This window comes from Macaca nemestrina, chromosome 3 (genome assembly GCF_043159975.1).
Source record: "Macaca nemestrina isolate mMacNem1 chromosome 3, mMacNem.hap1, whole genome shotgun sequence".
Lineage (NCBI taxonomy): Eukaryota > Metazoa > Chordata > Mammalia > Primates > Cercopithecidae > Macaca > Macaca nemestrina.
The window spans coordinates 34,325,898-34,339,465 of NC_092127.1; the positions used below are offsets into that span (position 1 = coordinate 34,325,898).

Here is a 13,568-nt window from a genome sequence, read left to right on the forward strand (position 1 = left end):
AGAGCCAAGAAAGAGATGGAAGCATGGTCTGCAGAGAAGAACAAGGGTCTGAGTTGTCATTTCTCTTAAAAATACTCATTCCCTCCCATGCCACCTTTGTGAGGGCATGAGGCACAGCATGTGTGTGTGTGTGCACGCTGGTATGTGTATGTACGTGCGTGTGTCTGTGAGTGTGCACGTGTGTGTGTGCACACTGGTGTGTGTATGTATGTATGTGTGTGTGTCTGTGAGTGCGTGTGTGTGTGTGCACTCTGGTATGTGTATGTGTGTGCATGTGTCTGTGAGTGTGTGGGTGTGTGTTGCAGGGGTTTACAGCGGACGGAATATGGGAGGGCAGCTCCAGATCAAAGCTACACATCTCTCTGACAGAGTGATGAACGTTTCCGGGACCACAGCAAAAGAGTGTTTTCATTTGTATCCATTTTTATTGGCGTTGAAACCTATATTTTTAGTAGCATGTAAATCTTAAGTTGCTTAACTATTTTTAGAAGCATTTACACCAGCATTTACTCCAAACTTGTTGGCATCAGAGACCAGTTTTGTGGAAGACAACTTCTCCACAGACCCAGGAGAAGGGGAAGGGATGATTTGAGAATGATTCAAGCCCATTACACTTATTGTGTACTTTATTTCTATTATCCTTACGTTGTGATATATAATGAAGTAATTATACAACTCATCATGATGGAGAATAAGTGGGAGCCCTGAGCTTGTTGTCCTGCACCGATGGTCCCACCTAGGGGTGATGGAAGACAGTGACAGATCAAAGCTACACATCTCTCTGATAGAATGATTGAGGTTTCTGGGACCACAGCAAGAGAGTGTTTTCATTTGCATCCATTTTTATTAGTGTTGAAACCCATATTTTTAGTAGCATGTAAATCTTAAGTTGTATGTACATCTTAAGTAGCATGTAAATCCTTCGCATGGACAGTTCACAGTAGGGTTTGTGCTCCTATGAGAATCTAATGCTACCACTGATCTAACAGGAGGCAGGGCTCAGGCGGTAATGCAAGGGATAAGAAGGAGCTGTTCCTACAGCTGAAGTTTTGCTCTCTGGCTGCTGCTCACCTCCTGCTGTGCAGCCTGGTTCCTAACAGGTGGGGACCCCGATTTACCCAGTAAGATAGATACGTTATTATGGAAATTGAAATTATTCACCCTGCACCACCCAAAATTACCTTGCACACCTACATCCACCAAAGGGTCCCGTAGCACACTTTGGGAGCTGTAGACAGTAAGCCTGGAGCTCCATTGTGCACTCCATCTTTTCACCATCCACGGGCTACCAGGCTGTGTTAGTTTGCTAGGGCTGTCTTACAGACTGGCCACAGACTGGGCACCTTCAACAACAGAATCTTACTGTCTCACAGTACTGGAGGCCAAGAGTCCAAAATCAAGTTGTCAGCAGGCGGGTCTCTTCTGAGGGTGGAGCAGGAAGGCTGTGTTCCAGGCCTGTCTCCTGAGGTGTGGGTGGCTGTCTTCTCCCTGTTATTCTTCATTAAGGGTGTTTCTGGTGAGGGCTCAGAGGAGGAAAGCTGGACAGAATGTTTGTAGAATATGGAGGGGGCCAGGCATGGTGGCTCATGCCTGGAATTTTAACATGTTGCGAGGCTGAGGCAGGAGGATTGCTTGAGGCCAAGAGTTCAAGACCAACCTGCCCAACATAGGGAGACCCAGTCTCTAAAATAAAATAAAATAAAAGAATATGGAAGGGAAAGGTCATTCTGATAAGTCTTAGATGGAAATGAAGAACATGCTATTGGAAACTGGAGGAAAGGTGACATTTGTCACAAAGTGACAAAGAACTTGGCTGCATTGTGTTCATGTGCAAGTGTTTTGGAAGGCAAAACTTATGAATAATGAGACTGAAATTTGCTAGAAGAAATACCTAAGCAAAGTATTAAAGGAGCAGCTTGATTCTCTTGAATATGTATAGGAAAATGAAAGACAAGAGGAAGGATTTAGAGACAGAAGTTATCATCAAAAGGGAAGAGAATTTAGAGATTTGGGAAATTTTTAGCCTTCTCAGCCTGTCCATATTTTAACAAATAAAGTGTGGAAGAGAACACAAAGGTTGTGGATCAGAATACATGGATCAGGGCTGTGCTCTTCACCAGGACAATGAAAGAGCAACCCGGAAGGCGTTTTGTGGATTGCTTGGGATGCACTCTCATCACAGGCCCATGTTGCGAGAGCATTGAGGGCAGTACAGTTTCCAAGGAAGGCCCTAGGGTGCCCTGGGGATCTTGGGGTTTGCTTCCCAGCAATCCCTGAAGTCACTGGTCCCCACATTCTGGTGTGGCACCCCTTGGTTGCTCCAAGTGTTGCTCAGGGGGCCCTGGTGCAGTGGGGGACATGATGTCACCCCTCCAGAGGGCACAGGCAGAAAATCCTTTAGCAGCATCTACGTGGTGCTAATTCTGCAGGTGTGCAGATTTTGCTTTTCCCTTATAGAAATTGTGGAGGCAATGAAGAAATTAGCAGGGATAGATGTGTAGCTGACAGTTGAAGAACCTCCTATCTGTTGATATAAGAATGTGATTGGAGCTAGAAGAGCCTCTTAGAGAATACTCAGCAGCATTGAACAAAAGGAAACAAACAAGGAAGGAGGAGAAAAGCTAAAAATGGTTCGGGAATATAGGCAAATGGTGAGATTGTTGTACAATAGTTCCCCTTTATCCACAGTGTGAGCTACCTATGGTACAGTAAAATAAGATATTTTGAGAGAAAAAGAGACTACATTCATTTAACGTTTATTACAGTATGCTATAATTATTCTGTTATTTATCTTTGACTGAGCCTAGTTTACAAATTCAACTTTACCATGGGTATGTAAGCATAGGATAAAACATAGGATATATGGGGTTTAGTATTATTCATGGTTTCAGCACAGGCACTGGGGGATCTCCAAATGGATCCCTCTTGGATAAGGAGGAACTATTGTACTTTTAGGAAAAATGATTTTTAAAAAAGTATGTTGAGTTAATTTGTCCCATTCCTCTTTTTATTGAAAGACTCAGTTTTTATATCCAATGTTGTAGCTTTTAATCTTTGGGTTTTATACCACAGAAGTTAAAATAACAAGAGTTGACTTCTCTCCAGGCCCTTTGCAGCTTAGTTGCATGAAGAGCAGCATATCTAGTACCGAATACAATTTCAGGCACTCTTCCAAGTGTTCCGCTTGCATTATTTCATTCAATTTTACAGCAGCCTTTCAGTTGTCTATTATTAGTACACTTTTGTTTTCCCCCAGAGGAAGAAACTGGGTCATAAACACCTTAACTTGGGACAATCACGTGTGTAGGAAAGGGTCACCAGGATTCAAACATGCAGTCAGAAGCAGTGTTCTGCAAACGTCACTACCGTACTATTCTGTCCCATCCACTGACACTGTACTTGGATTCAGAGAACTTCACGTCCTAACTGTGGCAAAACGACGAATGTGCTTTATCTGCAACACGTGCAGATAAGGGCCCTTACTCTATTGGCAAGAGTAAGGCTATCTGGGTGGGAGTTGGGTGGGTCCTGTCTCCTAGGCAACAACACATGCACACAAGCGGCCAATAAAGAACCCCTCTCCCAAGACCCAGGAAAGTGATGTCACTTCCTTCGTCTAGGTGGTTGCCGCAGCGACACGTTAGGCCGAAGAGCGGTGTTGGGTACCCCAGAGACCCGGCAGTAGGGAAGTCACTTCCTCCCGGAGACGCTGTTTCCTAGCAACCGCCCTCCGCCTCTGTTATTAGCCCCTCCTCCTCGCTCGGTCCAGGACCGGCTCTGCGGGCGCAGCCAGGCCCAGGCCAAGGTGAGCAGGTCCTACCCGAGGCTTGGCTCTTGGTTCTCAGGGTCGCGGGGAACTGGCCACGGGCGTCCGGGGCTGGGGACAGAAAGCGGGACCTGGGGACAGAAAGCGGGACCTGGGGACAGAAAGCGGGACCTGGGGACCATGGGGGATCCCGACAGAGACCGCGCTTGGGCGTGCACGGGCCTGGTGTTCGCTGGTGCTCAGCGTATGGCGTGGTGAGGAGCGGCGAGCACCCAGACGTCACCTGGCCTGGTAGGGAACGGCACCCGGGGCGCGCACCGCTATGGGCGGCCCTGCCAGGCCTCTGCTCCGAGCACGGAAACCGCGATTTTAATGCGGCTCATTGCGAAAGCTTCCTCGTTTTGTTTACTTGGCTCTCTTTAACACTTTTGTGAGAGGAAAGTGGCTTGCAATCCATATCGCTGGCTGTTTGCGGGTTAGCATTAAGATCTTTTTCTTTGAATAGCGCTATATGCAAATATATAGATACGTTTTTTTGATGTGGTGCTTATAATTTTTACGCCGACGATCCTTTTGATGGCCTTTTAAATAAGACATGAGTAATTTTGAAGGCAATGTTATACTTTAGAAGAGAGGTGAAAAATAAGGTGTTCTATTTTAATTGGCATCATTTTGCCTTATTAACTTGTAATCATTTATTTGCAGAGTTTTTAAGTAGTTGCAAAACTATTTTAGGATATCTTCCATTTGAATTTTTATTTTAGGATATCTTCCATTTGAATTTTTTTAAAATAAGCTTGTGATAATTTGCTATTTCTTTACAAGAACTCCTTTTACATTTTTAAGTGAAGATGTAGCCCAATGTTCATATGAGATGCTTTTCTTTGACCTTTGCGGGGAGAATACAATCAAATGTAGTAAAATAAATTCTCAAGCATGCAAAGTCTGATTTGTTTTTTGTATATTTCAGCCACCATCAGAAGTTGAATTATTCTAATAATTAGCTATTTTAAAAAGGTAACGAGAAAAAAATACACTATGTCTGATGAAGTTTTTAGCACCACTTTGGCATATACAAAGAGTCCAAAAGTTACCAAAAGAACTACTTTCCAGGTAAAGTATTTTTATTTGGAATCATTTCACAGTGTAAGCACTGTATTAGATGGGTTGAAATTGGTGAGTCTAGGAACAGTCCTATATAAAGCAGGGGTAAATCTGATATTTCTTTTGAGGTTTTGCACATGATCATGTTTGGACTGCATTCAGTATTACAAACTCCCCTATATGGTTTTAAGACTGCCGAAGTAGCCTCAATACTAGTTTCCTACTAAGTTAAAAGTGGAATTGCAGCCTTAAATTGCCATTTTTATATAAAAACTTTTTTTTCTGTTGTAACATAATGTTTAAGTTTTTTTCTGTTGAGTCACTACAATTTTGAACTCAGCCTCTAAGTTTGCAATATTGATTGCATCCATTTCTGAAATATGCCGAGACAAGAGCTCTTAAAAATACCAATTTCTTTCAAAATACCAGTTTTTAATAAATTATAATCTAAATTGAGCCCCTTCTTGTTTGTTAACCTCCAGCTCTAATTATAACCCGCAATTAATTTATTTGATAATATGTGTCTCCTCTAGTTTAACTGCAAGCTGCATGAGGAAGGGCTCTTGTCTGTGATGCTCTGCATTGAGTATGAGGCATAAAGTGGGTACATGGCATAAAGTGAGCTTGCAGGAAATATTTGTTAGATGAATGAAACCTAAGTCTGAAAGCAGTTGTTAATCAAGCATTGTTTGTTTAAAGAATTACTTGTAAATATGATACTTCCATGTTTAGATGGAAATTGATTTCAGTATCTCATTTCAGGATGAGCTAATAAGAGCAATTACAGCTCGCTCAGCCAGACAAAGGAGTTCTGAATACTCAGATGACTTCGACAGTGATGAGATTGGTACGTGACAGTATGGAAACGTGAACCAGTTTTCTTCTTTTTGCTTCCTTAGTTTTGTATTTAGCCAGCCCCCCAACTACCCATCCCCTCAATCACGTATGTTAAAATAATACCTATGCAGTCACTAGTTTTAGACTTTCAACGTTTTAATTAGTAGAAAGCCACTCTTAATTTTCAAGAAGTCGTATGAGTTTTCTTGTTTTTTTTTGTTGTTGTTGCTTTGTTTTGTTTTGTTTTCTGAATGTGTATATGAAAATATAAATTAGTTGATGGCAGATTTGCAGTAAAAGGATGGCTGCCAGTGGTAAACCACATTGGAGAAAACAGGTTTATCTTTAAGATCAACCCTAGGAGATGCTATAGCTAGTTAGTAACTAGGTCCCACAGAACTAAACTTTGGTGCACATTAGAAGTACTTTTATAATGCTTACTATAAATCAGATTTTTTTTTGGGCTGTGATAAGGGGTAAATTTAAAAACCACAGACTCTTCATGTTTCATATATCAGTACGATTATAATTTTTTTTCTCTTAGCTATGTAACAATATTAATGTTTTAGTTTCAGGTGTAAGCATTAAGCATATGGAATTCTAAACTTGGTGTTTTATTCTCTTTTTTTTGTTTTTTTGAGATGGAGTCTCGCTCAGTCACCCAAGCCGAAGTGCAGTGGCACGATCTCGGCTCACTGCAACCTCCACCTCCCAGGTTCAAGCACTTCTCCTCCTCAGCCTCCTGAGTAGCTGGGACTCCAGGCGCCCGCCACCACGCCTAGCTCATTTTTGTATTTTTAGTAGAGACGGGGTTTCACCACATTGGCCAGGCTGGTCTCGAACTCCTGACCTTGTGATCTGCCTGCCTAGGCCTCCCAAAGTGCTGGGATTACAGGCATGAGCCACCGCGCCCAGCCTGGTGTTTTATTCTTTAAAATTTGGTGAATAGTTGTTAATGATTTCTGTAAAACCAATAATAACCACAGTTAAATCACTGCTATATAGTTAACTTAGCATTCCTTATGATTCTTAGTAAATCTAGTATTCTGGTGTGGATGGAATTGTAGTTCCAAAATTTTTATGGAAAAAAAGATAATTAGTAATTACTAATTAAATTCATCCATTCTTAATTTTATATGAGGAAGTAATTTTCAAATAAAAGTTTTACAGTCCATAACCTAATTTAAATGCTACATGGCTGATTGTTAGGGACCTTTGGATGGCTTTTTCCAGAGCAAACAGTATTTGGTTGTTTGGTACCCTAAAGACACACAATAAATACATTTTGAATAAATTAATGTAATTGGAATTTTTATTTCATAAATGTTAATGAAACATGCCTGAGTTAGCTGTGTTTTTAGAGCTGCAAGTCTATTCATAAAATACATTTGTGCGTATTCATTGTTAGAATTTTGTTTGTAGCTTTTAAGGTAAACTTTTTGATTAAGTTAACGTTACCTTGACAATTTTTAAAAATACTGTGGAAAACTTTTTTTCTTTTCAATTTTTCAGTTTCCTTAGGTGATTTTTCTGACACTTCAGCAGATGAAAATTCAGTTAATAAAAAAATGAATGACTTTCATATATCAGATGATGAAGAAAAGAATCCTTCAAAACTATCTTTTTTGAAAACCAAGAAATCAAATGGTAACATAACCAAAGATGAGCCAGTGTGTGCCATCAAAAATGATGAGGAAATGGCACCCGACGGGCGTGAAGACATCGTTGTAAAATCCTTCTCTGAATCTCAAAATAAGGACAAGGAATTTGAAAAAGACAAAATAAAAATGAAACCTAAACCCAGAATTCTTTCAATTAAAAGCACATCTTCAGGTAATTTGTTAGGATTACTGTAATTGCATTTCTTGGAAGTTTATTTTAAGATAATCAGTCCCAAAATTTTTTATATGGTAGCTAGTATATATTTAAGAAAAACAGACTTAACTTCAATTTTACAGACCTGTTGTATTTTGTCTTGCATCTAGGCTGTTGCCTGATAGAAGGCCAAAGCACCTTTAGTTATCCATAGCATCCGTAGCTGTGGATCTGCAGACACCTAGACGTGTGAGCTTCAGTTTTGTTTGTAGGCATGGAACTGGAATGGAATGCTGTCTAATCCCTCTCACACTCCAAAGATTAGAGTTACAACAATATTGGGACTAATCCTTAAAACAATCTTTGCCATACCAACATTGTGCCAGAAAATTTTCTTGACATTTGTGTATTTGAAGGATGAGTTATGTTATTGCTGCTGCTGTTTTTTGAAGCTTCTAGGTGCTCATTAAGAGAATCTCCATTTGGTCTCTGTATTGCCTATGAAATTCTACTAAGATTCAGTTTTCCAAAGCAAAGTTCCCAGTGTGATCTGGGGTTACAGTAGTTCTCCCCACAATTATACTGAGCTTTAAGCATAAAGGAACAAAGATAGAATGAAACAGAGACCAAGCCCTCTCACATACTCTGGGTCACCATTCATGAACTTGTATATGCAAGGTAAAGGATTTTGTGTTTTTCAATCTTCTTTCTGTTGTATAAAGGAATTATTAGTTGATGTTAACCATCATAAAAATCTCCTTCCATATCATCAGTAAATACAGTGCTGGTAAATATTTCATACTTTGTGTATTAGATACCAGTGGTAACATCAGACAAAACTTTATTTCAGGCATGTATTGGGGAACTGCTCATTTCTTCCTGACCCCACAATCTCATTAACTTTGAAATGAGCAAAGGATGTAAGCAGAGCAAAGAACACAGAATAATGTCCAGGACACCTGGGGAAAAGCCACTGTATATTAGTTATATATGACTTCAGCAAATAAGCTTCACTATCCTCATGACGAAGAAGCTAAAAATAGCCCTCTTTCTATTCCTGCAAAATTGTTGTGAGAATTTATTGAAGTGCATCTCATAAACTATAAAAAACTACAAAAATGCAAACAGGATGCATAATGAAACAGAATTAACTTGTTAAAATGTGCCTCCCAAGTATAGTGAGTGAAATCAATGCTGCAGAGAAGAGGAACATAATTGAACTTTCTTATTAAGAGAATGCGAGCATATAGCAGCTAAAAATTTGTCTGAGACAGGTGGACGTATGTAATTAGAAGTTTATGGTAGACAATCAGGAAAGCAATAATCTACCTATTTCATACCTTAAAAAAATAAAAGAAAAAAAAAACCTGTGGTACATTAAAATGGATAAGGAAATACTGTATTTTAACCACAAGGTGGCATCGGGATCCTAAATGCTCTACTTACATATGCAATGTTATGTTCAGTATGTGTAATATAAAAATTACCTAAATAGGCAATTGTATACATTGATTACCAAAAAAAGCACTTTTCTTAAAGTATAGGCATTTTTTTTCTTTTTGGGAACTTGACAGTACTTTTGGAAGTGATATTTTTGTAGAAAACATATTAAAGTTGTCATTCTCAGGTTCTTGTAAAAATTGAGGCTAGTGTTCCTAAGATAATATCTAGCATATAGAATATATTAAGTATTTTAATGAATAAATTAATATATGAATGATTTATCTTTGAAAGAGGGAATGTGGTTCATAAGTTTATGCTCTAAATTATTTGACTTTTTTTTTTTTAATACAGGTTTGGAACTCAATATTTTTAATGTGGTGAGATATTGCTGAGGAGCAAGTAGTGCTTTATGAAACTATTAGAGCTTGAAGGCTTTCTCTGTCCTTGCTTGTCTTTTGTAAAAAGTATAATAACCAGACTTCATAATCACTACTGAAGTGACAGTTGCTCTATAAAATGAAAGTATTTTTTGCAGGATATGTTTTTAACACTAACATGACTGAAATCATGAACTTTGGAGTCAGGATGCTTCTCCTTTAATCTGAGATCTAAAGCCTGCTAGAGTTTGTGACTTTGGGCATGAGACCTCTTTGTTCTCATTTTATTCATCTTTAAAAATGGGACAATAGTTGCCTACCTCTAGGAGTTTGAGGCAATTAAATGAGTTAACATATTTGAAGTGCTTAGAACAGTATTGGCATAAATTTAGCACTCTATAAATGTTCTGATTATTCACTTTATTATTTAGCATTTGTTTATAAACACACTCAGCAGGTATAAAGTATCAGTCATGTGGGATGCTTAAGTTCTAGAGATCTGCTGTACAACATTGTGCCTATAGTTAACAGTACTGTCTTTTGCACTTAATGTATTAAGAAGGTAGACCTCATGTTGTGTTCTTACCACAATAATACAAAAAATGGGCTCAATACCTTCTTTGGGGCATTATATAATACTCTGCTTAAACTGAGGTTCAAAAGACATGGAAGCATTTGTCAGGAGGAGAAGCAGGAAGTGGATATTCTAGGCAGGGGGATCAGCTTAGGTAAAGGTATGGTAGTAAGAGAGATTGGAGGGATTGTGGCATGTGTTCATGACAACTGTTAGCCCAGCATTTCAGAAACACAGATGACAAAATGGCTGTGGATAAGGCAGTGAAGGACAAAACCATAAAATCCCTTTTATGTTGTTCAAAGGCAGTTAAGCTTTTATTCTGTAGGATTGGATCATGGGGAGCCATTGAAGAATTTTGTAGAGAGGAGTGATGTGATCTGATTTGCATTTTGTAAATATCATGGAAGCAGTAATCTAGGAAAGAGTGGGTAAGGACCCGACAGTAGGGATGTAGAAAGTGGAATAAATGAGATATTTGGCAAGTAGAATCGATAGGATATATTGATACTTTGGATTTAGGGGATAATAGAGGGAGGAATCTAGGACCCTTGGATTTGGGGTTGAACATTTGGCTGGAGTTTAGGAGATAGCTAAAATTGTCAAGGAAATATTTATAATAATACCAACTTGGTATGGTTGTGGAATCTTCTGGCAGCGTTCATAAGCCTGTTTGTAGGTAAATGGGAGGAAGATGTTAATTAGAACAGTTTTGAAGTTTAGAGAAATGCATTTGTAGAACAATAGAAACATAAATGTGTATAGCAGGTAAAATTCAGGCAAAAAATATATACATGGAAAGTCTTCCCATTATGTTTCAAATGCTGGAGGCATATCAGCATTAGATTCTTGTTTTAAACTTGGAAGTAATGGAAATAGTGAAATTTTAATAACTGCTAAAGAAGTTTTATTGACTCAGAACAATTAACTCATAAAAGATTTCTTCCTCTAGTGAGAGTTAGCACTCCTATCCCTTGGGTGCCAACATCATCATCTTGATCCTTATAATAGCACTTACCTTTGTAATTTTGTTTAGAAAAATCAACCTGTAAAGTCCCTGGACAGGTCCATTGCTGCTTTGTTGATTATGAGGTTTAGTAATGTGTACAGGGCTTGGTACTCAAAGAGTTGATGGATGAACCTCTTCATTTTATAGTGGTAGAAACTGGGGCAAGATTTTGTTTTGTTTTTTAACATTTTTTTTGAATACTATAGGAGTTAATGTTGAAGAGTTAACTTCTTGTGAAACTAAACTATAGTGGTTACTTTCAGGATGACAACTTTTTTTTTACTTTGTTTTTTATTTGTTTGTTTTTGTTTTTTGTTTTTGAGATGGAGTTTTGCTATTGTTGCCTAGACTGGAGTTCAATGATATGATCTAGATCTCGGCTCACTGCAACCTCAGACTCCTGGGTTCAAGCAATTATCCTGCCTCAGCCTCCTGAGTAGCTGGGATTACAGGCATGAGCTACCACGCCCAGCTAATTTTTTTGTATTTTTAGTAGAGATGGGGTTTCACCATGTTAGCCAGGCTGGTCTCAAACTCCTGACCTCGTGATCTGCCCACCTCGGCCTCCCACAGTGCTGGGATTACAGGTGTGGGCCACTGCATTTGGCCTGATTATTAACTATCATTTATTTGTGACTTATTAGAGCTCTGTATAGAGAAGAGTTGTGGGCTTCATCTGGACTCTTCAGGACAGAGAGCGAAGGGGCATGGGCACAGGAGGGAAGTATGGTAGCACCCAGAGAGATAGATAAAGCCATGGTCATTTTTTTGTACACATGCTTTAAGCATTTTATTTTTCAGCAGAAAACAACAGCCTTGACACAGATGATCACTTTAAACCATCACCTCGGCCAAGGAGTATGTTAAAAAGGAATAGTCACAGAGAAGAGAAAGATGGACTAGAAGATAAAGAAACTGCCCTCAGTGAAGAATTGGAGTTACATTCTGCACCTTCTTCCCCTCCAATACCGAATGGCACACAAGTAGAAGCTGAGAAAAAAGCATTCTCTGAACACCTTGATCCTGAGGTTAGCACTACCACTAAACTGCTGCATTGTGTTCTTGAATTTGTGCTTTTTTATCTGATTATGAAAAAGAGAAGGAGAGAATGAATTTGTGTGTGTGTGTGTGTGTTTTACATATTTTCTTCTGCAACTGATAAGGAAATAATTTTTAAAAATATACTGTATTCCACCGAATCTAAAACTGCACCAATTATAAAATGTAGCATTATTTTACATACCACTAAGGAAGAAGGAAATGCATACAATTAAACTATAACACACCACTGATTGTAGAGTTTATCCAGTTTTAGAGAAAGTAAAATGTCAAAAAATGTTGCTTTTCTGAATCTATATAATAGTGTTTATCTTTAATAATTTTTTAAATTTATGTATCTTTAAATTATGGAATTTATGGCTAAGAACAATATAGTCAGTGTCATTTTATTTATTTGATTTTATTCACTCAACAAATGTGTGTTGAATGTTCATGAAACTCTTCTGCGTTCTTTCGGTTATGTTCCAATAGCATTAAATGTGGCCTTTCAGGTTTCTATCAGGAAGTTTACTATGCATTGTTATTAAGGGAGAACACTTCGTTTTTCTCTTTGTATTTCATTATGAGAAGCAAATTTTCCCTTATGAACATTTCAGAAGGGAAAAGTACAGGAAGAACATTTCTTCCCCGTAATTTGCTTGGACAGATTAGGGAACTGCATGCCACCTGGCCAAGCTTCTTTCTTTTTCTCATCGCTTGTCTGCAGTGTTGGTGTGTAAGGATCTGCTCCCTGGGAGGTGAGGCAGAAGGCGCGGAGAGGAGCTCCTTTGTGCGCTGACTAAATGGGGGAACCCCCCAATTCAGACCGAAAGTATTAGGAAGCACAATAGGTTATCGATTCAAATCTTGTTCTGCAGTTGAACTTTACCAGTAAAACTGACAATTTGATATACGCCTAACTGATACCACCATGCTGTTTCTTAATTTGTTCTGAAAACCAGAAGAAGAAACCCAAGCAATTACTTTATATTTAAGAAAGTTATCTGGTCAGTTGAATATTGTGCTAGTTTCTTGTAGCTGCTGTAACAAATTGCCACAGACTTAAAACAACAGAAATGTATTCTCTCGGTTCTGGAGGCCAGAAGTCCGAAATCAAGGTGTTTGCAGGGCCATGTTCCTCTGAAGGCATCATGGAAGAATCCTTCCTTGCCTCTTCCAGCTTCTTTCTGGTGGTTGGCAGCAGTCCATTAGCATTCCTTGGCTTGTAGCTGCATCATTCCCATCCCTGCCTTCATCCCATGTGGCCTTCTTCCGTGTGTTTTCTCTGCGTCTCTGTGTCTCTTCTTTCTCTTAAAAAAAAGATACCAGGCATTGGATTTAGGGCCCACCCTAATTGAGTGTGTCCTCATCTTAACTGTTTAAACCTGTAAACACCTTATTTCCTAAGAAAGTCGTATTTTGAGGTTCTAGATGACCATGAATTTTGGTGCATTAATGTTCATATGTTAAACCTAGCATTCCTGGGATAAACTCTGGTTAGTCATGGTGCAATATTTTATTGTGGAATTTGATTTGTTAAAATTGTGTTAAGATGTTTGCATCTATATTTATGAAGGCTATTGGTCGGTAATTTTTTCTTATAAT

At 38.8% G+C, this 13,568-nt stretch overlaps 1 protein-coding gene and 1 long non-coding RNA gene across 10 annotated transcripts in view; one reads left to right on the forward strand and one right to left on the reverse strand.

The window, feature by feature from the left end:
• Positions 1–3,620: 3,620 nt before the first annotated feature.
• The window catches only part of LOC105488605 (microtubule associated protein 9), a 31,870-nt gene continuing 21,922 nt past the window's right edge, over positions 3,621–13,568 (forward strand). The window contains exons 1-5 of one of the 3 annotated variants that reach the window (XM_011752822.3): positions 3,621–3,805; positions 4,737–4,879; positions 5,633–5,717; positions 7,220–7,540; positions 11,727–11,953. In XM_011752822.3, the coding sequence (XP_011751124.2) occupies positions 4,805–4,879; positions 5,633–5,717; positions 7,220–7,540; positions 11,727–11,953 (708 nt within the window). In that variant the 5' untranslated portion in view covers positions 3,621–3,805; positions 4,737–4,804. Of the gene's footprint in view, positions 3,806–3,941; positions 4,242–4,736; positions 4,880–5,632; positions 5,718–7,219; positions 7,541–11,726; positions 11,954–13,568 lie in introns of those variants that run through there. The other 2 variants (XM_071092904.1, XM_071092903.1) reach the window with 2 other exon arrangements.
• Positions 13,145–13,568, reverse strand: part of LOC105488606 (uncharacterized) — a 65,422-nt gene continuing 64,998 nt past the window's right edge. For 5 of the 7 annotated variants that reach the window (XR_011620883.1, XR_011620882.1, XR_011620878.1 and 2 more), the window contains one exon: positions 13,150–13,273. This is a non-coding gene — a long non-coding RNA (uncharacterized lncRNA). Of the gene's footprint in view, positions 13,274–13,568 lie in introns of all 7 variants that reach the window. The other 2 variants (XR_011620881.1, XR_011620884.1) reach the window with 2 other exon arrangements.